The following is a 26347-nucleotide window of genomic DNA, read 5'->3' as shown; positions in this document are numbered from 1 at the left end:
TGCAAAGACAAACTTTTGCTCAGCCCATACAAACGAGTACAAATTTTAAATAAATGGGTTATGGATCAATTAAACTTTTACATGAGATATAATTGACCTCACAACTATTAAAGCTGATCACAAATAAGGGGGGGGGGGGGTTCTCTGCAAAATCATCTGGGACTCATTTCCAGTGATTTTGATCTAATTGATCTGAGTGGACTTGCATGTCTGCATTTTTAAGTTCGTTGGCTTGTTCTAATAAGCCCCAGGGCTGAGAACAACTAACTGGATTAAAGGAATGTCAGTGCAAAGAGGGAATCAGAAAACACTAGGCACAATGCGTGCAGACTGTAGGCTCTTGCACCCCATGTCTATCAGCCCTTATACCAGCTCCTACTGGTATACTTTGTCTCTGATCTTTGGCTTCTTCATCTGTAAAATAAAGATGTTCAGTGAAATAAATGAGAAAACTCGTGTAAAGAGCTTAGCATGCTGCCTGAAAGTGCTCGGTACATTTTAGAAACTATTGCAGGCTTTCCAGAAGAGTTGACTTTTGAGTTGAGTCTTAGTCTTAATGATAAAAATAAACTTACATGCCTCTAAGAATGCACTCGTTCCTGCCAATTAATTTCTTTAAAAAGAGATTCACAGAATTCAATGCTATACTGGGTAGCCTCTCATTTATAATTAGCATGCAAGTTAAAGATCAAACTTCGTATTTGCCCTTCAGGCATCCAGAATCCAACTGACGTGTTGCTCTTTGCCACTTGAATCTTTGAGGTCCCTGATCTACTTACGAAATCCCTCCCATCCATTACAACAATTACAAAAATATTTGTACCACCTCCAACTGCTAAGACAAAGATATATTCTCATCTACATGCTCCCTTGCAATAACTAACCTGCAAACACAATAAAATAAGTTCCAGGCATGGCTGAATTTTTTACAGTATTAGTTATAAACCCTAAAATAATTTATAATGGAAATTATGAGATGTCCTTCACTATGGAGGATATTGGTCCTAGGCTCAACGACAGAACATGTGTTCACGGGAGCACACAACTGTATGTACGCAATACACATACACAGAAAAGGGTTCTGTTCACTTAACTCAAATTTATTCAGAACAGTTTTATGTTATTTATTTTCATGAGTTTTAGACAAGATCTTTTTTAGCACATTACAGAGGCCTGGAGGGGCTTTCTGCATAAAAGACAAAGCCAAGCACTGTTAATGCAAAGTATAGTAACTCAGTGTTTTGAGAAATATGGCCAAACATATTTGAATATGAAGCCATCAGGCCAAGAAATCTTGGTGTCTAGAGCTGAGAACAAACTTGGGAGTTGAATTCTCATTATCAGGAGATTTCTTCCTACCTTGTAGCCACTTGGCCCAGCCTGTCTCAACCTTACAAAGATCCCTATGCACATTCCACAAAATATTTGGACAAGAATATTTCATATCTTTCATGTGGCGGTAAAACATAAGATGTGAAAAAATGCCATAGAAAGAGCATCTATCCCCCATTTTCATCTGAAAATGCCATAGAAAGAACATCTATCCCCTTCAGGTTGCTATGAAGATTAAATGAGCTAATACATGTAACATGCTTGGCACAGTGCCTGGAGCAATAAGCACTCAATACATACTGACTAGGTTATCATTATGTGTTTTAACTGACATTTCCATTATAAACCACACTCACAAAATCTGCATCAAATTTCTCAAACAAATGCTCTAACAAAATAAGAGTGCAACACACAAACTATGCTAAAAATCCAAGGCCCAAAGATAACTTCAAAACTAGGGCCTGTGCCATGCTGAATGTTGTAGAGGAAAAAGCTAAGAGAAAACACAAAACATGAAGCGAGAGATGGTAGCAAATCTGATAGTAATGCTAAGAAAATCACAATTCAGACAACTTACCTTTAGGAAGTATAAGAATTTTAATGTCCTCAGGGTGCTATTTGGGGTTCAGAAAGAATCTTTCACTGGAATAAGACCTAAGAGGACTTACAAAGAGTCCACCTTCAAAAGGTTGCGTTGAAAGAGAGAGATGAGACTCCAGTCACAGAATTTGGCTGGGGCGCCTGGGTGGCGCAGTCGGTTAAGCGTCCGACTTCAGCCAGGTCACGATCTCGCGGTCCGTGAGTTCGAGCCCCGCGTCAGGCTCTGGGCTGATGGCTCGGAGCCTGGAGCCTGTTTCCGATTCTGTGTCTCCCTCTCTCTCTGCCCCTCCCCCGTTCATGCTCTGTCTCTCTCTGTCCCAAAAATAAATAAAAAACGTTGAAAAAAAAAAAAAAAAAAAAATTAAAAATTAAAAAAAAAAAGAATTTGGCTTGTCACCTCCACCCCAAATATACACACATATTTCAGGTAATTCAGGAAGCTGTTCAGGAAGCCTCCTCATTATACTTTTAAAAGCTCCCTTTCCATCATTAAAAAGGCACACATTTCTAATAGGTAAACATCCTTCAGTTGAACAAACTTGAAGCATGACTATTCCTAAGTAAAGTTGCCTTCATTTTCCAAAACTCCTGGGCACACTTAAACCAACGTGTGAAATTCCATGAACTCCAGGGAAGGGGTGGGGGGTGGGGGGGGGGGGATGCTAATGTGCTTAAGCTTACAACAGTGAGACCCAGTGAAAGACAGACTGACTAACCCACAGACCAGCAAAATCTTAATGCCTAATAGCAAATTATTCTTAATAAAGAACCAATCAAAAATTTATTAGAACATGAAGGAGACTTTAAGAGACCACTTACCACAGCCTGCCTAGAGAGTCAGACCTTCTGACGATGAACTGCCACCTAAACACAATAATATTTCAGTGATCTCTAACAAAATATACACATGTGTTACAGCTGAAGACACTTTTTTTTTTTACCCATCATAGAAACTAAAAAAAGTTCCCAACTGCCACTAGATTCCCTGGCAGCCTCACAGATCAACATTTCAAATTGATCAGTAAAACAATGCAAATGTTCAACTAAACTTTGTCTGGCTAAAGTCTGATTTAAAATGTGAAAAATAAGACATATCAGTATTGTTCAAATCATATTTTTTTACAAAGTTATTTGCTCCAGTGAGAAAAAAATCGTATTTCAGTCTCAGTTGTTATTTATCCCTACAGTTGACACACTGTTTTATTTTAAATAACTTGTAAAATGTTACCATAATGGCTTTAACATCAATTTCATATCTGATCTGCACTCTCCTGGTACATAGGGAAAACGATGTCCAAAAAGGTCTAAAGAGAAACAAGTCAAAAATAAAAAGTAAATCTCATTCAAGGGTGCCATCTAGTGGGAAAATCAGGTGGCTGTCATGTTGCTAAGCAACCTTTGGATGGCATGTTTAAAATCCCAGAATCTTGGAGCTTGGAAAAAAACTTAGTTCAGTGTTTCCCAAAATATGTTCCTTGTTAACAGGATTCTGTCATCAAATACATTTAAGTAATGCTGGGTGAAACACTGGACAGTATGTCTTTACTACAGAATATCTCACAGCCTAGAATATGCTCACTCACATACACTGGGAATCTCCAAAGAGGGATATGGCATTTCTCACATATATTTGATCAGGGAAACTCTTTACTTGTGGATGCCTCTGAACTCCTCACAGAACACTGGAATTTCTCAAAACAATGTTTAGGAAATGCTGATCTAATCCAACTCCTGCCTCCACAGTTTACGCATGAGGTTTCCAGCTATTTAAGTGACTTGTCCTGGTTCCCAGTATTGCCTATAGTCTGGCAAGCCTACAGGTCTGTCTTTGTAACCTGAGGGGTGAGCAGAAGTAACCTAAAGGAGGTGGGCTACAGGATACTTTCCTCTGCCCTTCTACTCTAGCATTAAAACTCTATTGTGGAAGGTCTGAAAGTTTCATTTTAAGCACCTACCAGTCTGGAATGATACCCTATTGCACTTAGACAATATTATACATTGACTTAAAAACCTAAAAGAATGTTCTCCTTTCACGTTCTGATGGTTATTATTTTTTAAATCAGGCTTTGGATTGATCTTAATGTTATATATCAACATGGGTGGTAGTTCATTTCTATAAATTTTATTATTTTTAAAGATATATTTTTGCAGAAACAATTTAAGAGTGTGTAAAAGTTATGTCTGATGTCTCCCATATATGTCTCATTTGAATGTAAGCCTGAAGGACAGTCATAATACCTAGTAGTGATAGTGGGGATCGAAAGAATTATAGGCTAAAAAAAATAAGCTCAAAGAAAGGCAGGCCTTACAAACCTCCCATCCCCCAAATAAAGCAAATATTATATAGCATAATAGCAACAGAATTACAAAAGCATCTTCCAAGGTTTTTTGCTACAAATTATCCTGAAATAACTAAAATATATTTTCATTTGTAAATAAATTTAAAATTTCAACAACAGGGGCGCCTGGGTGGCTCAGTCGGTTAAGCATCCAACTTCTGCTCAGGTCATGATCTTGCAGTTCATGGGTTCAAGCCCTGTGTCAGGCTCTGTGCTGACAGCTCAGAGCCTGGAGCCTGCTTTGGATTCTGTGTCTCCCTCTCTCTCTGCCCCTCCCCTGCTCATTCTCTCTCTCTCTCTCTCTCTCTCTCTCTCTCAAAAATAAATAAAGATTTCTAAAAAAAATTTTTTTATTTCAACAACAAAAAATAATTATGGGTGCTGTGTTTATGGGCATCCCAAGGAACCTATGAAGTGTCAGCCTCATGGCTTCTTTCTGAGTACTCTGTTCACCAGTTTCAGTGTTTGTCACAGCTGTACCTTACAAGCTGGTTATTCTAAGAAGGAATTATGTGTTCACAAGCTCTAACTCCACAGCCTATTCCCTTCCCTCAAGACAGAAATAATGGGATAATAATAACTTGAATGAAGATTAATCGTAAGTAATAAAGTACCTTGTTTGGTACTTTTTAAATCATTTTGGTGGTTATATAACATCATTGCTAGTTTTATATTTGGAAACTATGAAGTTTTATCTTATTTAAAAGTTTTCTCTTATTTAAAAAAAAAACTTTTATTTTAAAAAAGGGGAAATTGCTCTCAATTTATGCCAACCTTTGGGCATAAAACTTCTTTTTCTGCACTAAAAATTATCTCTAAAGGATAGATTCCAGAGGTATCCAGGTATTTGATTACAGAATCAAAGGGTAAGACTCATTTACATTGACAAACTTTTCCCCCAATGTGGTTGTCCTAATAATTTACACCAAATATGAGACTCAGATCCCTCAGTTATAAGTGGGAGGTGTGAGAGATTAAGCATAGGTGTGCAGACCACTCTCAGTATAGTCCAGGTCAAACATGCACAGCATTTGGAAGGTTCAGGAAATGCTCACTTGTTTGCACACACACTCAGACTTTAATGTAAGGAACCTCCTCCCATACATGAAAACCAAATTCTAAAGAGTCCCAAAACTCCAAAACCATAAGTTTTCAAAAGGACTTGTACTTCCAGAAGGTAAAAAAAAAGCTCTCAATTAGGACCCCAACCTCAAAGTGCTAACCAGAAACATAACACCTATACACAGAACTGGTATTTTAATCAGATTAACAGAAAGCCACATACAAAGTGGAAATAAACAAAAGTACTGTCAGGCTGGACAGGTTGGGAGAGGCCTGGTACCCAAACTTGAAATTGGCACTACTTTGCACTAGAGAACTAGCTATAATTTCTTTACATCTGCCCTGGAAGGCTGTCCACTTTTATTCTGCTCATGGATTACAGCAACATGATGAGATGTTGTAAAGCAACTCTAAGAGGCATGAACTGATATGAAATACTTTCTTGGCCCTTGACATACTCCCCCCATACTATACTCAGCCCAAGAGTTAACTTTCCTCAGGAGTCTCTAAACCACAAAACATTTTTTTTTTCACTTCTAAAACTCTTTTGCTTTCCATGTATTTTCTGACAGGACCCACGAGTATTTCCAAAGGCTTAGCTATAAATTAGAATGCATAGCACATCAGGGACAGCTAATTCACCTAGAGGAGGATCCAGCTCTGATTAATTTTTCTTTCCTTACCTTGCTCACAACAGGATTCCCAACCTACCAACTAGCCTACTGACACTGCCACACAATTGAGCCATCATTCATTCATTCAAATATTTATTGTGCTCTTATTACGTGTCAGGTCCCATGCCAGGTTCTGATAATTCAAAATGGATGTTGAATCAATAATTTCAGCACCATTCATTGACCAGTTGTGTGACCTTGGTCAAGTAAGCTAATTACTCTGAGCCTCGGTTTCCTTAACTGTAAAATGTGGGATAATAATGGTACCTTGCAGAGCCGCAGTATTGTGCGGTGGGGAAGAGGGATGGATTTGTAAACCCTGGAGCGAGGTTCTGCCTACCTGAGGGCGCTACTGTACGGAGACCCTGGATGAAGCCACCATCACCATGTCTGACCAGGAGGCAAAACCTTCAACTGAGGACTTGTGGGATAAGAAGGTAGGAGAACACATTAAACTGAAAGTCATTGGACAGGATAGCAGTGAGATTCAGTTCAAAGTGAAAATGACAACACACCTCAATAAACTCAAAACATCATACTGCCAAAGACAGAGTGTTCCAATGAATTCACTCAGGTTTCTCTTTGAAGATCAGAGAAGTGCTGATAATTACACTCCAAAAGAAATTGGAATGGAGGAAGATGTGATTGAAGTTTATCAGGAACAATGATCAATGATTCAATGATTTATATATTCTTTTTTTTTCTTTACCCTCAATCCTTTTCTATTTTTAAAATTAGTTCTTTTGTAACGTGGTGTTCAAAATGAAATTGAAAACTGGCACCCCATCTCTTTAAAACATCTGCTAATTTGAATTCTAGTGCCCATTATTCATTACCACCTGTTTTCATTGTGCTGATTTTTGGTGATCAAACCTCAGCCCCCTTCATATAGCCCTCTCCTTTTTAAAAATTACTTGCATGCATAGAGGGCCCACTTTTCCCAGGCTGTGCTTTTTCAGTCTTATGATAAATAAGATTGACCAATGCGAGTGTTCACAACGACTTTCCAGTTGGCCCTGAAGTTCTAACTTGTGATTGCTTCACTCCTGGACTATGATTTTCAGTGGGAGATGAAAGTTTTTCAGAGAGCTGAACTGTGGAAAAATGACCTTTCCTTAACTTGAAGCTACTTTTAAAATTTAAGGGTCTGGACCAAAAGAAGAGAAATACCATGCTGGCATCAAGATGACAGAGATGGTGAGGGTAATGACTAACTCAAAGATGGTTTCACTGAAAAGAAAGTGTTTTAAGATACAAGAAAAGTCTTATTAGAAGATCTCAGAGGGGTGCCTGGGTGGCTCAGTTGGTTAAGTGTCTGACTTCGACTCGGGTCATGATCTCACAGTTCATGAGTTTGAGCTCCGCACTGGGCTCTGTGCTGACAGCTCAGAGCCTGGAGCCTGCTTCGGATTCTGTGTCTCCCTCTTTCTCTGCCCCTCCTCTACTCCGCTCAAAAATAAATAAAACATTTTTTAAAAAATTTTTTTAAAGAAGATCTCAGAAATGTTCTAATTTTCATTAACAATTAATAAAGTTATTCATGCAGAAGTGTATTCAACAGAACACTACTCTTTTTTATTTTATTTGTACTTTTTGACCTGGGATATGTGTTTTAAATGGACATTGTCTGTACCAGCCTCATTAAAATAAATAAAACATTTGTAAAAAATAATAATGGTACCCTGCCTCATAATATTAAACAATTGTACATGCCTCCCAAATTAAGTGAAATAATATACATGAACATGGTTTCAAACCATTCATATTCAAACTATTAGTCACTAATGTGAAAAAATTAGTATAATTAATTTAGCTGATTCTGGTTAAAAATTATCAGCAATTAAGAGAAATGTGCAAAATATAACTTTATATTTGATGTACCAAAAAATGTTATATCTCTATATCTTAATTTCATTGTAGCCTCCAAATTCCTAATTCTAACCCCCTGGTAAAGAACAAAGGTACAACAACATAACCTTGGCAATTAGAAATAACTCAGTCACCACTACTTAAACATCAGTCTTTTGAGATTCTCTTCTTTCCCCACCTTCTCATCTACCCCTAAATTCCTAAATGGTAAAGCATCCCCTGGGGCATATTTGCCATCTACAGGTAGTGTCTGAGTAACTGGTGCCACCTGGATTTGGGTGTTGACCTCTGAGGTCAACTACTGCTGACTGCAGCACCCACCATGGACTTCAACAAGATCCACGCACTCTGAGTCCTTCTTGGCCCTGCCCCATGACTCCCCAGTCTTCCAACCCTCTCAGCATCTACCACAGCTTCCTGTGACAGCTAAGGGCCTCACTGCTTCTTTTTCCATACCACATTGGAGCTTGGGTCTTATATGGCTGTCTTCAGCCATTGCCACTTTTCCACTCACAAGGCCAGTTGAATATACATCACCTAGTCTCCCCAGCCTGCTCTGGGAAACAAGCTAAGTTCCCCCACTGCTTTAGATTCCTCCTGAATTATATTCAGAGATTTCTGGATCCAAGGAGACCATATCTACTTCTCCTTTCCCTCACATGAAATGGGGCTGGGTGCAGGGGAGCTCTTCTCAGACACTCACTCACTTTCCAACTCCAATCACATCCCCCTGGAAAAACATTGGGCAAATATGCTTAAGTACTTACTAGCTGTACGACCTTGAGAAGTACTTAATTAATGGTTACCCTATCTGTAAAATATGGATAATAATAGCTATCTCACAGGGACACTGTGAGGATTAAATGAGATAATATATGTAAAGCCTCTGGGATGAAGCAAGTGCTACCCAATCCCCATCACCCTTTCTAGATTTTCCCTTCTAGATGACCTCTGGTCACTGCATCCATATGTATAAATTGTGTTTGTTCCAACAATAAATTCCACCCTCCTGATCTAACACCCTGCAAATTCATTTGCAAACATATGCCCCAAGTCTCTGCCCATATAAATTGGCAAGACTTTGCAATTCTTTTGGCATATCATATACCGTAATACATCATAGTTTAAAATCTTCATCAGGCATGGCAAGCTTGATAACCATCTGCAGTTTATATGGCTTAACCTAAACTAAACCAAATGGCCTTATCCTTATTGCCCAATCCCAAGGCTCCATTTCTCACCCTGAGTAACTCTTGCAATTCACATTTAGATTTTCCCCTAAGTTACAAAAATAGAAACACTTGAGGAAATTAGCTATGTTAAAGGCCATTTTCCATGGCATCAGATTAATGTGTTGATGCTTTAAGAATTAGAACCAAAGTCCAGGATTTGGCACATTTTACTTTCAGCCATTGCCTTGTGAGTATGAACTTCACCCCTTCATCAACTCTAGTCACAGAGCAGTCTTTTAAAATCTGACTGCAGCCCAGAAAGAAGTTTAGCATCTCTGCCTGTAAAAAGGGAAATCAGCCTGCCAGAGACTGAAAAGCAATTTCCAACAAGTCAGTAATTACAGAGGTCCACCTCAGCATCCAAATTCCTGTCAAGGATTTTTTTTTCTACATTGGAGACATTATGTCAAGCCAAGGCAATCACTTTGTTCACAATAAGATAATTAGACAATCTGAGAGAGACCCTCTCTCTGTTCTGAACGCCTTCCTGTGCTTTGAGATCAGTAGCTTTGATAGCATTTTTGAAGCAAGACAATCCTTTCTTTATTCATATCACTTCTTACACAGAAGCCCAACAGAGTCAAACTACTCTGGATGAAATAGGACTAGGGGCCCAGATGGCTTGCCCTGCTAGGTATCACCCTTGGCTGATTCGGCCTGTCTCACAGGGTTTTAGGACCCCTCAGTGCCACTTTAAAAGTCACTGCCTCAGATGACCTAAACCAGGGGTCAGCAAACTTTTTCTGTAAAGAGCCAGATAACACACATTTTCTGCTTTGCAGGCCATAAATGGTCTCTTGTTGCAATTATTCAACTCTGCTATTGTAGCGTAAAAGTGGCCAGAGACAATATGTAAACAAATCAGCATGCCAGTCCTCTGATAAAACTTTATCTAAAAACCCAAGTGACAAGCTAGATTTGGCCCATGGGCTGTAGTTTACCAACCATAAACTAAACTAGAGACCTATATTTTTATTGCCTCTTGATTCAACGTGATATTCAAGATATAAAAGTGGAATATATCACAGAAATCACCAGAAACTCTACCTTGTACAACTTGAACTTTGATTTATTTTCATTTTACGTACAATATTTACCAAAGTTGTTAAAACACAAAAATTCTGTCTCTTTCATTCACCAAGTAGCTGTTTAGGACCTTAAACCTATATTTTACTCTATAAATCATGATCATCTCAAATGTGATCTTTCATACACAGTGAATTTTAATTCTTGGAAGACATTCGCTCTAATTCCTCCTCCCCAAAAAGATGTATATCATTGAAGTATCATATAATATTAGGTTTTACCCTTCCACTCGTATGTATAAATAGCTGATATTATAAAAAAAAACAAGGCAAAATCAAAAGTTTTCTTTTCTTTTAAGTTTATTTATTTATTCTGAGAAGAAACAGAGTGAGGAGGCACAGAGAGAAAGGGAGAGAGAGAATCCCAAGCAGGCTACGCACTGTCAGTGCAAAGCCCAACACAAGGCTCCATCTCCCAAAGCCATGAGATTATGACCTGAATCAAAATCAAGAGTCAGATGCTCAACCAACTGACTGAGCCACTCAAGCACCCCAAGAGTTTTCTTGTAAATAAGCATTATACCAGAGTATAAAGTATAAGGAGAAAAAGTGGGTTTTAGACTAATTTTTGATATAATATCTCAGATACGGCTTAGGAAATTAATATTTATGTATGTATTTATATTGTATATTTATTATATATGATACCATAGTGAACACCATTCTGACAACAACCAAGCAGAACTCCTGCCCTAAGCATCATGGCAAGGGAGGCCCTGGAGCTATATTTGTTTCACAAGGTCATTCCTAGCAAATCAGGCCTGCCTAGAGCAAGGGTGAAAACTGACCCAAGCTGGGCTCTCTCCCAGGTTCCAGCTGGATCTATGAAAGGTAAATTCAAGAGCTTAGGGCTGGCTGAGGTGACCACATGGAGCAAGATGCAGCACAGGTAATGCCCGTAGTCAGAAGAACTGAAACATCCTGGCAATCCTAGGGTTCCCCTCTCCAGCTCTTCCTCAGGACTACTGTATCCAGCACTTGGATTCCACAAGCTGTCCTTTCAGTAATGCCTCCTTTTCTAATCGTGCTAGCTAGGGTTTTTTGCAACTACAGTGTTAATTTCCACATATGCTGCCTGCTCCAATTCTCATTCCACCTTCCTAGCCACACCTCTCAGAATGCTCCAAAGAGAAAGCAAATTTGCTCCATCAGTCTGCTTGGTCTGCAACTGGGGAAAGCAAGTTCTATGAGAATGTTGTGGGGGATCTTCAGGAAACCACTCCTCTCCAGTAAGTCTTGGGACTCGCTGCCACTGCCAAACACTTTCTTATGTGAAGCAGATGAGAATAACAGACTTTCCATAAAAGTTTAGTGAAAAGCTTATCAAATAAGGTCAAAGAAGATTGAATGAGATGTCATCAAGGGACCTTAATTTCTGTACCAAGTGAAACAAAAAACATGAGAACATAGTCCCTGTGCCCCACTCCCAGAATGGCAACTCACAATGGCCCCCAGAGACGTGATTGCAAGCTCAAATAACCCCCCTTCTACTTGTCCTGTAGCTGCGTAAGTCAGGCCAGTTCCAGGACCAAGCACTGCTCACAAAGTTGAAACATCCTTCCTCCAAGCAAATCGAAGATGGCCAACCCAGAATTTGGCTCTGGCAATCAGACTCCAGAGCCTGCATTATAAACCACTATGCTCTACCTCTACCCCCTCTGACCTCTCCACCTCTCTCCATCCCCTGTCCAGTCTATTCCATACCCTACTCCAGATCAATCCTCCTTAGGTACAACTTTATGACTACGCCCTCCTTGCTCAAATCCAGCAGTAGCATCCTATTCACAGGCCAACTGCAGAATGCCAATCTGATTATGGCTCACCCCTTCATAAGATCTTTTAGTGGTTCTCTACCATTCTAGAATAAAGTCTTGACTGCTCACCATAGTTTACCATATTTCACAAACTCACTCTCCGATGGTCCTCTTCAGTCCCATGAAAACTTGTCTCCCTCTGTTATAGGTATTCTAGACCAGCATGGGGAGGTTAACTCAGTCCCTTGATTGCAATAGCCACATTTCAAATGCTCAAAGTAACATCTAACTATGGCTACCACATTGGACAGCACAGCTCTAGACTTTCCTTGGTTCCTATGCTATGGACTCAGCTCCCTGTTGCCTCCAGACTTGACTAAACTATGCTATTTGCCTCCAATTCATTCCCACCCTTCCTTCCCCACCCCCTCCTTGAATTTCTTTTGATCCTTCAAGTCTCAGCTTATACACGACTGATCCAGAGAGGCCTTCTTTGCCTCCTCTAAGTTAAGAAACTCTGTTAAACACTCCCTGCCTTTTTTAGTAAATGAAATGATTTAACTATGTGCAACCTGTTGTTTTCCATAAGAATCAACAATGTCGGGGCACCTGGGTGGCTCGGTCGGTTAAGTGTCCGACTTCGGCTCAGGTCATGATCTCACGGTCCGTGAGTTCGAGCCCCACGTTGGGCTCTGTGCTGACAGCTCGGAGCCTGGAGCCTGTTTCAGATTCTGTGTCTCCCTCTCTCTCTGCCCCTCCCCTGTTCATGCTCTGCCTCTCTGTCTCAAAAAAATAAATAAACATTAAAAAAAAAAAAAAGAATGAACAATGTCTATATTATGAACGGTTGTATCTACAGTGCCTGGTGGGCAGTCAGTAAAGACTAGGGAAGCCTCACCTACCTCTCATCCCAAACTGTCTCTGATCCTCCGTGCCTTTGCTATGTCCTGGCCAAATTACACAACTCACTGCCCTCTGAACTTTCCCTGTGTGTTCCTACCCTTGAGCTTTTGCTTGACTTGCTACCCCATCCCATTTCATCTCCTGACATCTGTCCCCTTTCAAATGCCACTTCCTATAGGGGTTCCTAACACTTAATGGAAATTGATCATTCTTTGCAGGTTTTGTAGACCATGTTTGGTATTGCTACTCTTCAAGTCCCTACTGTAAGACTAAAAAGGCTGTGGCCACATCATCCCACCACCCAGCACAGTATCTGGCACACATCTTGCACTCAGTGAAAGCAAGGTGCTGGGCAACCAATGAATCTCAGACAGAACTACCAACAGTGACAATCTGTTAATGTGGGATGATTAAGGAGGATGATGGCAGGATAGGAAATTCAAAAGAACAAAAGAAAATTACCTGAATAACAACAGATTAAAGAGGCTGCTGGGAAATGTGAAGAAGCTCTCTAATTTACTTTTGGGAAAATGACTTTTTTTTTTTAATGGTAGCATGAAGGTCAAACACTGACTGACGGACATTGCATCATGCTAGCTGTCAATATGATCAGAAAAATTTCATACTAAATCAAAATTGATATTTGGATTTCATTCTTTGATCTAAATATTTCTTAATATATGGCACATACATTTTGTCAAATGTGAGATACAAAATTTCATTTAACTAATTCCATTTGTAAGATCAAAGTCCAAACTAAACTTACTAACTTTACTCATTATTTATACAAATTTTGGTCCTAATTGGTCCAATATGAACATCTTCGTGTAAGAGGGAGCTCCTGCATAAAAGTACAGTTTTAACTAATTCCCTGTAAGAAGTTAACATTCCACAGACTGTCACGTCTTCTTTGGTCTTACATTTGTGCTACAGAAGTTTTAACCCTACATGTCTTCACAGCCATGAGCTAATCCCCCTAAAACAGAATTAATCTTATTACTACCCACACAGAGACTAACTAGAAAAGGCATTTGCAGAACAAAACAAACAAACAAAAATCACAGTAGCAAAAAGAAAAATACAACACTAGCCCATTTCCATTCATCTTATGGTCTTTCAGGTAGGAGAGCCTTTAACTTTTCACTCTTAAGCTTTGTGTAAATTACAAGACAGTACCAAATTCAAAGTGATTTTTATTTTTAGACTGTCAATCCAATCAGCTTTTGATTTTCTCACTGACTCAGAAATACAAGAGATTTCTAACATATATATTTATTCTAGCCCCCTACATAATCACAGAAAGTAAAAACTTGAGAAATTTTCAGTAGGCCAGAATAATATAGAATTGTTAGTTTGTAATGTGAAAACTAAAACAGCTTTAAATTTATTATATTAACCCTAACTGGTATAAATGACTTAACTTTCCTACTTATCCAAAGCAATTCTAATTTCAAGCAAATAAGACCAAAACAGACAGGCTGGCAATTTGATAAAATGTACACTCACAGTCTAATAAAACAGACTAAGAAAAACATATTGGTTTAAAAGTTCTAATTTTCACCATCTTCTCCCAGACCCTCACACACTATCCACAGCTGACTTTTTCAAGGTATTAAGAAATATGAATTTTAATCTGCTATGAGGCTTCTCACAGGAGATGAGAATGGAATGATACCATTCCTATTTTTTATTTTTTTTTATTTTTTTAATGTTTATTTATTTTTGAGAGAGAGACACAGAGACAGAGAGAGCTGGGGAGGAAGGAGCAGAGAGAGAAGGAGACAACAGAATCCAAAGCAGGATCCAGGCTCTGAGCTGTCAGCACAGAGCCTGACACGGGGCTTGAACTCATGCTGTGAGATCATGACCTGAGCCAAAGTCAGACGCCCAATGAACTGAGCCACCCAGGTGACCCCTATTCCTATTTTTTAGTTACACCCAGCTTGGCTGAGGATAAAGATGTAAATAGGAGGTGAAGTTACTAAAGATAAAAAAAATTCAGGATCTGTCATTAGCAAGAAAACAAGGGGGATTTCATAAGTACTAGTACTTTGGCTCACATTATAAACATGCAAGATCCAAACAGCATGAATAAAACTCTGTTACATGTCCAGATGAAAGAAAGGATATCAGAAAAGAATTCAAAGTTCCCAGCACTATCTTGACTAAAAAAGAAGTGAAGTCAAGTTAACATTCTGAGGCAGAAGATCCTTCCTGGTTCTCAACTCAAATTCTCCACAAGCTTTATTTCACCAGTGTCAAACACACTTACAACACACTTACATCACAATTATCTAGAAGTCCTATCTTAGATCATTCAAGTTCAACACATTAAGACACACTCAATCATAGATCAGTCTGTTTAAACCCTACCTACTCTGCACACTTCTAACAAGCTTGGCATTCTAATTCCCAGTCTCCAGCAAACTAACAATAAAAAGATGAAATGTGAAACACATGCTAGAGACACCAACATTGTTAACAGGGATAGATGTCCTCTAGCAGCATAGGAAGAACCAGAAAAAAAACACCAAAAATATACATGCAAAGGAGATAATCTGAGACCACTTAGGAGAGAGGCAAATAACCCTATATTCCCAAGACCACCCCAAGGCACCTACCCCCTCACAAGAAAGAATAATAATAGACACTGCTAATCTTGACCCTGAGCTATGAATAAAAGGTTCCAATCTGCTGGGGACACTCTGTGTAAGAAAGTCAGGAAGTATTCCAATAGCTGTAATCTATAAAGACTTCCCTCAGAGTGGTTAATCATTTTTGAAAGTGTTGACACATAAAGGGCGAGGCTATGGTCACTTGGGGAGCTGTCTTATAAGGAAAGCTCCCTTCTCCCACACCATCAGTTAATGAAGCACTGCATACATATACTCCACATCGGAAAGCAGTTCCAAGGACAGCATTCCAAAGTCAGCTATAACAACAAACAACAGATGTCCTAAAGAGCCACAGATATTTCCTCCCCACACCCAAACTGTTTAAAAAGGGGGAAAAAAATAAACCAAAAAAAAAAAAAAAAAGTGTGACCAGATAGGTAAACTATCAATGAGCTGAAAAAATTTCAAGTTTCCAATGAAGGCAAAAGAGCACCAAAAAAAAAAAAAAAAAAAAGACAAATCATTCTCCTTTTTTACAAAAAAAGGCACCAGATAAATTTCCCTCTGTACAACTGCCAGGCCCACAGGCAGCTCTTCAACACAAAGATGATGAAACCAGAAAGATTTCCTCAAGGGAGCAGATACTTCCAAGTAGCAAATTTCTAATTTTTTCTTTTTTTTTTTAAGTTTATATATGTATTTTGAGAGACACAGAGACAAGTGAGTTGGGGGTGGGGCAGAGAGAGAGAGGGAGAGAGAGAATTCCAAGCAGGTTCTGTGCTGCCAGTGCAGGGACGAATGTGGGGCCTAAACTCACAAAACCACAAGATCATGACCTGAGCCAAAACCAAGAGTCAGACACTTAACCCACTGAGCCACCCAAGTGCTCACCAAATTTCCATTTTTAAATAAGCATATTTATTGTTATTTTCTCCAGTTACAATAATGTGAATAGTTGTTAAATACTAAATTCTAGTTTCCAAACTCCTATAATTGAGGCGACACAGCCTCCAATCAGGGTAAGATAGGGTAAGGATATGTACCCTCCACCCCCAGCCCCAGCACCAAATTACTAAAATCCATCAACTTAGGGCAAAACAGGACTGAGACATCTGGCTGAAATGAGACCACTGTGGCCAGATCTGAAGGGGAATAAGTGTGTTTCCCACCATCATGGCAGGCTATATACTTATGTATTTATTTATAACTTCTACTTCACCTGTTTTTAGAAAGACTCTGAGGATCCTGGCCAATGAGCTGCCTAAAAAACCAGTCCTGCAATTTCTTTACACATTTTCTTTACATCCTGAAAAAGTGTAATGGAAAAACCACACTCTCATCCAAACCATCCGGAATACACATAACGATAGCAAAGATGATGAAGTAATCCAATGGTTCCCACCTAATCCTTACCTTGTCCCTACCATGGCATACAGGAGTAGGGTGACAAACTCCGCCTGATTTGTCCAGCACTTTTCTGATTTATAAACTGGAATCCCACATCCTGGAACCTTCTCACTCCTAGGCGCCTGGAATAGTCAGTCATCCTACACAGAAACAGTGACATTCACACATCCCCATGGTGGTGTCCAGAGATGTGGTTACATACAACCCCTTGTCTTTTTAGCTCAGGGAAATATAAACATGAGTGGGAATCTTGTCAGTCAGACTTGGATTCAAATTCCATTCCCTCCACTTCCCAGCACTGTGAACTTAACCTCTCTAAGCCCTAGTTGCTACACTTATAAAGATAACAACACAACCTCCTTCAGAGAACTAGGGGTCCAAACTTTCTATTATATAAGCTATCTAATATTGCATCTCATATTTATATCATTTTATTTTATAATATAACCACATAATTTAGTTTTAACACATTATTTGCAAATTTCATTACCCTAACTACTAAGAACAAATCATTTCCCCCACAGCTCACAACTTAGGCTCACAGTTGAGAGCTCTAGCATTAATAACCATAAGAATGACATCAACACCAAAATATCCAGTGCAATCCTTCTTTGCAATCCAGTCAAAATGACCAATTTTGGCACATCTGGACCCAAAAAGAAAAATAACCCAGGAGTTTACCACTTGTACAAAAACGTAGGTTTTCTTCCACCTGGTTCCCTGTCAGTAACTGCATTCTCTCTTTTCTGCCCTGCCCATCTAGAAGAGCTCTCTGTTATCTGCATCAACAATACTACTGCATCTAAAAAGATCAAGTTGAAAATAGCCAAGTTATGGAAGCACTTAAGTGTTCATCCATAGATGAATGGATAAAGAAGAGGTGAAATACAGTTACACCTATATATATATAGATAGATAGATAGATAATATTAATGGTATACAATTACACACACACATACATATATATACACATTTATATATAATGGAATAGATATTTTATGGCTGGGTAATATTCCACCATATATGTTATATATGTTATATATATGAATACGTATATGTGTGTATACATATATATATATAATGTAACATATATATAGAACATATAATGGAATATTACTCAGCCATAAAAAAAGAATAAGATCTTGCCATTTGGGACAACCTAGAGGGTACAATGCTAAAACAAATCAGAAAAAGACAAATACCATATTATTTGTGGAATTTACTTGTGGAATTTACGAAACAAAACAAACAAATTTAAAGAAGGAGAGATTAAAAAAACAGACTCTTAAATACAGAGAACAAACTGGCAGTCTCCAGAGGGAAGGCAGGTAGGGGGAATGGGTGAAATAGGTGAAAGGGATTAAGAGCACACTTACCTTTTTTTTTTTAATTTTTTTTTAACGTTTATTTATTTTTGAGACAGAGAGAGACAGAGCATGAACGGGGGAGGGGCAGAGAGACAGGGAGACACAGAATCGGAAGCAGGCTCCAGGCTCTAAGCTGTCAGCACAGAGCCCAACGCGGGGCTCGAACTCACGGACCATGAGATCATGACCTGAGCCGAAGTCGGACGCTTAACCGACTGAGCCACCCAGACGCCCCAAGAGCACACTTATCTTGATGAGCACTGAGTAATGTATAGAATTGTTGAATCATTATATTGTACACCTAAAACTAATATAATACTTGAATAACTAAATAATAAAGAGGCCAAGTTAAACAGACACATTTCCTCTCAGTGACTATTCAAATGTAATTCCATGCAAAACAGCAGACTATCTCTAGAAAGAAAAGGAGATGAAAGTGGAATAACAACAAGAACATGTGTAAAATGTGTCAACCCAAGGCATGACAGCAGATAAGCCAATAATGCCCACATGGCCAATGCTAAGTTATGTGTATAGTCCTCAAGTCCAAAACACAAAGTCCTGAAGGAAAACATATACTATAGTGTAGTATAGCCTCATGTACAAAAGGGGTATCCCTGTCCCCATTTCTCTAGCACAACTACCATGTCACTCACCTGCCTTCATTTCTTAAATTATTTATCCTTCACATGGAAAGGATAGCAACATACACATGCAGGCATTAGTGATAGCTTCAAGATGAAAGGTATATTCAAGGACCTCTTTTATGGAGGATTCTATTTTCATATGCATGAAATGTGCAAATTAAACAAACTATACTTTTCTTATGGCTCTCGACCACATTATGACTTCTGGGATAATGATTTGTATTACTTTGCCCACCAGAGTAGAAGCTTCCAAAGAAATGTGTGATGGCAGGGCTGCCACTAGCTTATATGGCACCTTTGTGCAAATTATAAAAGGAACTCTCTTCCTCAAAACACTTTACTTCTGACTTTTCTGACTGCCAGAAAATTGTTACAATATGATTTTGTTGGAACAAGGGGCTGTGTTGCCATATTCTGACACACTAGAGTAATATATAAGTATATGATGTCCATGATATACATGGCACCCCCAGAGTTGTGCAGTGTTCTATCTACACAACTATACGTTGGTTCTGGGCAATGTCCCTTCATCTTCATTGAATCACAGCACTTCAGATAAACTACTTGTGATTTGCCTAAAAACTGTCCTGACAAGTCAGATTTACATACTGCTTGTGTGGGTGTGATTGCATGCATGCATGTATGTATCCATAGTATATATTATTTTTTAATAAACTTTGCAAAGAAAGAAAGAAAGAAAGAAAGAAAGAAAGAAAGAAAGAAAGAAAGAAAGAAAGAAAGAAAGAGAAAAGAGAGAGAACGGTCTGCCAGGTTAGATTACTGGCCCAAAGCCATGAGAACAGCTATTCTTGATATATCAGGATAAGAAATTTTTAAATACATGCTTTTATACCAAGGCAATGTCATAGTGAGAGAAAGAGGAAAAGAGGAAAATTTGGAGTTCCAGAGCAATCAATTTATTCCCAAGGCAAAAGTATTTATTCTTACCCTACATGATCAAAAATTTTACTAATGGTCATAAAAATAATTGCCCCATTTCAAAAAACACTTGCTATAGTACAGGAATAAAGTTTACTATGTGAGCTTCTTCTTCCTTAAATAGTTTTATGTTTAACTGCCATCAACTTCACCTTTCCCACCTTCAGATTCTGGCCTCTAAATGAGACCATTAAGAGTTCGCAAGGCTCAGGATAATGGGTTTTCCAGAAACGAGATCCCAGTTTCCCAAGCAATGGGAAGGCCAGACCACAAGAGCCACAGCTTAAAGAAAGTAAATAATTCAAAAATAAAAGTCTGTAAACAGGCAGGTTTTTTATGACCTGCTCTACTTGCAGAGCACTGACTCAGACATATCGCTTTTCCTCATCCTCTTATATCATCACTACAAGTAACAGTGAGTGCAGCAAGGCCAAGAAAAACAGCTTTATAAAGAGAGGGAAGGAAGCCAGCCCAGTGAGATTCTAATAATGGCCAGGTGCCCTTTTCCTGGGTTCTCTCACTTTACTCTCACAACATAGATTTTCTTAGTCCCATTTTACAAAGGAGCAAGCTGAGTCTGAGAGAGGCTGAACAACTTGCCTAATGTCACACAGTTAGTAACAGTAAGCCATGTCTGGCTCCACAGCTCTTGCCTTTCTGCTATACCACACTGCTCTGAGCAGAGCTTCAGGTCAGCACTTACCAAACCTTCATATGCTCACAGGTCTCCTGCAGATCTTGTTATTAAGCAAATTCTTATTCCAGATGCCTGGGGTGGAGGCTGAGATGCTGCATTTCTAATTGTGGTTAGACAATTATAACTAAAAGTATTGGACCACACTTTGAGTATCAAGGCTTCTGAACAGTGGTTCTCAACTGGAGACAATTTTGTACCCTCCCTGCCCCCCCACCAGGGGACATTTGGCAATGTCTGAGGACATTTTTGATAGTTACAACTGAGGGAATATGATTCTACTGAATTTTGTAGGTGGAGGTCAGTGATGTTGCTAAACATTCTACGATATTCAGGATGCACCCTACACCACCACCAAAGAATTATCCATCCCAGAATGTCAACAGTGTGACACACAGTTAAGGAACTCTGCTTCAGAGGTCCCAAGTTCATTTAATCTTCTTCCAAAGCTGTTGTAGTTTTGCAAACCTGCACTGGGGTCAAAGGTAGCTCTAGTATTTCTAAACTTCTCCTTAAAGTCTGATAGAAAAGTTGATGCCACGCAAGTGATGACTACAATACTATGAAGTTTAATTTCCTCACAAATATTCCACCATCGTACTGAAGAAAATCAAATCAGCTGATTACAAAGAAGCATTTCACAAACTGCCTAAATTTTCTGTAAGGTCCTTGTTTCTTAGCACTGGAGTTCACAATTGAAAAAGCAAAAGATAAGATTATTTTTAGATGCAAATTTTATAATTTCCTGTTCTGGCAGTTCAAACATTTACCCTGATGGATCACACAAAACCATCTCTTACTATCCAGCATTAGTTATTGCTCCCCACCACCAATAGTGCTGGGATATTGTAGTGCTTTGCTCCCAGCATCCACTCAATTCCCAAAATTCAGTAAAGAAACCAGTCATTCATCTACATCTTTAATATTTATGGCATAGAAACACTAGTTCAATTTAGTATTTTTCCTGAAGTAACCATACTTTATTGCCTTCAAATGTCATTTTGTTTGAATATAGCATATACGTTAGAAAGACGAGCACTGGGTGTTGTATGGAAACCAATTTGACAATAAATTTCATATTTTAAATTAATTAATTAATTAATTAATTTATGGTCAACACTACCAAAAAAAGAAAAGAAAAGAAAAGAAAGAAAGAAGGAAAGAAAGAAAGAAAGAAAGAAAGAAAGAAAGAAAGAAAGAAAGAAAGAAAGAAAGAAAGAAAGACTGTACATTTGCATACAACTAGGGGTGGTGTAATTTGGTTAAAATCATATAGCTTTTTCAGGAAGGTGGGATCTATGTGTGTCACATCTTATGGGTTGTCATCATACCAAGGACAGTGCTAGATCCTATGAATGGTCTTTGCCTGGATATTCGCAGTCAAGTAAATGGATATTTAATAATTCCTATAAGAAATAAGCATAGGCAGTCTAGGGTGAGAGAGAGTGAAAGTGATGGCTTCTGAGAAGGTAATGCCTGGGCTGAATAATGCAGGACAAATATAGGTTGGTCAGGTAAAGATGGAGAAGGAAGGGTACCCCCAGACAATAGGGGAGCTGCATAAACATAAGCACAGAGCCCGGAAGCCAGTTACTGAGCAAAGCCAGAATTTGAGGTGACTGGAGCAGACCAGAGAGAAAGAGCAAGAAACAAGACTGGACAAGCAGGAAAGAGCCTTGCGAGCCAGGCTCCGGAGTGTGTACTTGGTCTGCCTGGCAATGGAAGGTATGGAAAGGATAGACATGCATTTTTCAAAGATGATTATGATAGCAGCATAAAGAAGGAACCACAAGAGGCATAAAGCTGGGAGAGCAGTTAAGACGACCGAGCCAAAGGTAAGAGCAATGGAAATGAAAAGCCACAAGATCTGAAAATTTGCAGAGAGAACAAGATTTAGTGATACAGTGGATGTAGGGGATGTGGTAGGCTGAAAAATGGCCCCCCAAAGATGGCCACATCCTAATCCCCAAAACCTGTGTATATGTTACCTTACATGGCAAGGACTCTGCAAATACATTACGTTAAAGATCTTGAGATGAGAAGATTATCCCAGATTATCTGGATGGGCTCAATGGAAGCACAGGGGTCCACCTAAGAAGGAAGTGAAAGGGTCAGCCAGAGGGAAGGAAATGTAACAACAGAAGCAGAGGTCATAGAAAGAGAGATTTAATGATATAGGAAGGGGCCACAAGCCAAGGATTGCAGCTGGCCTCTAAAGGTTTTGAAAGGCAAAGAAATGAATTCTCCCCTAGAGCCTCCAGAAGGGACACAGGCCTGCCAACACACTGATTTTAGCACAGTGAAACTGATTTCAGACTTCTGACCCCCAGAATTATATGAAGATATGCTGTAAACCAATAAGTTCATGGTAATATGTTACAGCAGCAATAGGAAACTAATACAGGAGTGATGGGGAAAGAGAAACTGATGATGACTCCCAGTATCTGGCTTGGGTTGGGAGCTAAACAGTGGTCCCAGTCAGCGAGACAGAGACACAGGAGGAAGAACAAGAAGTTCCATTCTGGACAGGCTAAGATATCTCCGCAACCCACAAGTTGCTCACTAGAAACTTACATATATGGCCCTAATGCTCAGGAGACATGTCCACACTGGGGACAGAATTTTCTACAAACTGGGTACTCAGTATGTGTTTAATTAGGTCCACTGAATTTTCATCTTCTTTTAATAAAAAGGTTAGCTGCAGGAATATTACCACTACTATTATAATGAGATAAAATATGCGATGAGGAGTAATTATTTCTATAGACAAGAATGGGATAGTGGAAGAACTCTATTCACATTATAACTCTAACATGGTAGCTATGTTACCCTGCAAAAGTCACACCTGCTCTGTGTCTCAGTGGCCTCATCTATAAACAGAGGATAAATCTTAACTGAGATTAAATGTATAATGAGTGACTGGCACTTAGGTGAGTGTCAAGCACAAAGCAAGTACTCAGTAAAGGGTAGCCATTATAAGCTCTATTTGTTCACAATTCATTAAAAATATTTTGATGAATGATAAGAATTTTTATGTCATCTTGACATGATATTATACATGGAAAATCCAATAGACTCCACCAAAAGTCTGCTAGAACTGATACACGAATTCAGCAAAGTTGCAGGATACAAAATCAATGTACAGAAATTAGTTGCATTCTTATACACTAATAATGAAGCAACAGAAAGACAAATAAAGAAACTGATACCATTCACAATTGCACCAAGAAGCATAAAATACCTAGGAATAAATCTAACCAAAGATGTACAAGATCTGTATGCTGAAAACTATAGAAAGCTTATGAAGGTAATTGAAGAAGATATAAAGAAATGGAAAAACATTCCGTGCTTATGGGCTGGAAGAATAAATATTGTTAAAATGTCAATACTACCCAAAGCTATCTACACATTCAATGCAATCCCAATCAAAATTGCACCAGCATTCTTCTCGAAACTAGAACAAGCAATCCTAAAATTCATATGGAACCACAAAAGGCCCCGAATAGCCAAAGTAATTTTGAAGAAGAAGACCAAAGCAGGAGGCATCACAATCCCAGACTTTAGCCTCTACTACAAAGCTGTAATCATCAAGACAGCATGGTATTGGCACAAAAACAGACACATAGACCAATGGAATAGAATAGAAACCCCAGAACTGGGGCGCCTGGGTGGCGCAGTCGGTTAAGCGTCCGACTTCAGTCAGGTCACGATCTCACGGTCCGTGAGTTCGAGCCCCGCGTCAGGCTCTGGGTTGATGGCTCGGAGCCTGGAGCCTGTTTCCGATTCTGTGTCTCCCTCTCTCTCTGCCGTTCCCCGTTCATGCTCTGTCTCTCTCTGTCCCAAAATAAATAAAAAACGTTGAAAAAAAAAAAAATTTAAAAAAAAAAAAAAAAAAAAAAAGAAACCCCAGAACTAGACCCACAAAAGTATGGCCAACTCATCTTTGACAAAGCAGGAAAGAATATCCAATGGAAAAAAGACAGTCTCTTTAGCAAATGGTGCTGGGAGAACTGGACAGCAACATGCAGAAGAATGAAATTAGAACACTTTCTTACACCATTCACAAAAATTAACTCAAAATGGATAAAGGACTTGAATGTGAGACAGGAAACTATCAAAACCCTAGAGGAGAAAGCAGAAAAAGACCTCTCTGACCTCAGCCGCAGCCATTTCTTACTTGACACATCCCCAAAGGCAAGGGAATTAAAAGCAAAAATGAACGATTGGGACCTCATGAAGATAAAAAGCTTCTGCACTGCAAAGGAAACGATCAACAAAACTAAAAGGCAAGTAACAGAATGGGAAAAGATATTTGCAAATGACATATCGGACAGAGGGCTAGTATCCAAAATCTATAAAAAGCTCACCAAACTCCACACCCAAAAAACAAATAATCCAGTGAAGAAATGGGCAGAAAACATGAATAGACACTTCTCTAAAGAAGACATCCAGATGGCCAACAGGCACATGAAAAGATGCTCAACATCACTCTTCAGCAGGGAAATACAAATCAAAACCACACTCAGATACCACCTCAAGCCAGTCAGAGTGGCCAAAATGAACAAATCAGGAGACTATAGATGCTGGAGAGGATGTGGAGAAACAGGAACCCTCTTGCACTGTTGGTGGGAATGCAAATTGGTGCAGCCGCTCTGGAAAGCAGTGTGGAGGTTCCTCAGAAAATTAAAAATAGACCTACCCTATGACCCAGCAGTAGCACTGCTAGGAATTTACCCAAAGGATACAGGAGTACTGATGCATAGGGGCACTTGTAACCCAATGTTTATAGCAGCACTTTCAACAATAGCCAAATTGTGTAAAGAGCCTAAATGTCCATCAACTGATGAATGGATAAAGAAATTGTGGTTCATATACACAATGGAGTACTACATGGCAATGAGAAAGAACGAAATATGGCCCTTTGTAGCAACGTGGATGGAACTGGAGAGTGTGATGCTAAGTGAAATAACCCATAAAGAGAAAGACAGATACCATATGTTTTCACTCTTATGTGGATCCTGAGAAACTTAACAGAAACCCATGGGGGAGGGGAAGGAAAAAAAGAAAAAAAAGAGGTTAGAGTGGGAGAGAGAGCCAAAGCATAAGAGACTCTTAAAAACTGAGAACAGAGGTCTGGAGGGAAGATGGTGGCGTAGGAGAACGCTGGGCTCACCGGGCGTCCTGCTGATCACTTAGATTCCACCTACACCTGCCTAAATAACCCAGAAAACCGCCAGAGGATTAGCAGAACGGAGTCTCCAGAGCCAAGCGCAGATGAGAGGCCCACGGAAGAGGGTAGGAAGGGCGGCGAGGTGGTGCGCGCTCCACGGACTGGTGGGAGGGAGCTGGGGCGGAGGGGCAGCTCACCGGCAAAGCAGAGCCCCTGAGTCTGGCTGGCAAAAGCGGAGGGGCCTGATGGACTGTGTTCCGACAGCAAGCGCGACTTAGCGTCTGGGAGGTCATAAGTTAACAGCTCTGCTCAGAAAGCGGGAAGGCTGGAGGACAAAGGGAGGGAGAGCTGCTGAGCCCCCGGACGGACGACAGAGCTCAGCTTGGCGGGGAACAAAGGCACTCGCCAGCGCCATCTCCCCCGCCCATCCCCCAGCCAAAATCCCAAAGGGAACCAGTTCCTGCCAGGGAACTTGCTCGCTCCGCGCAAACACCCAACTCTGTGCTTCTGCGGAGCCAAACCTCCGGCAGCTGATCTGACTCCCTCCCGCTGCCACAGGGCCCCTCCTGAAGTGGATCACCTAAGGAGAAGCGAGCTAAGCCTGCCCCTCCTGCCCCCGTGCACCTTGCCTACCCACCCCAGCTAATACGCCAGATCC

The 26347-nt window shown here is 39.7% G+C and overlaps 2 protein-coding genes across 13 annotated transcripts in view; one reads left to right on the top strand and one right to left on the bottom strand.

Moving 5' to 3' along the window:
- ERC2 (ELKS/RAB6-interacting/CAST family member 2) overlaps window positions 1-26347 on the bottom strand; it is a 936036-nt gene that overhangs the window by 718653 nt on the left and 191036 nt on the right. The gene's annotated exons all lie outside the window — the stretch shown is intronic.
- LOC131510021 (small ubiquitin-related modifier 1-like) lies at window positions 6291-6675 on the top strand. The gene has a single exon (XM_058726518.1). It carries the CDS (start codon window positions 6394-6396, stop codon window positions 6673-6675), a length of 282 nt encoding a protein of 93 aa, XP_058582501.1. The 5' UTR covers window positions 6291-6393.

Source organism: Neofelis nebulosa, chromosome 4 (assembly GCF_028018385.1).
Source record: "Neofelis nebulosa isolate mNeoNeb1 chromosome 4, mNeoNeb1.pri, whole genome shotgun sequence".
NCBI lineage: Eukaryota > Metazoa > Chordata > Mammalia > Carnivora > Felidae > Neofelis > Neofelis nebulosa.
This window is presented reverse-complemented; position numbering and strand designations above follow the sequence as displayed.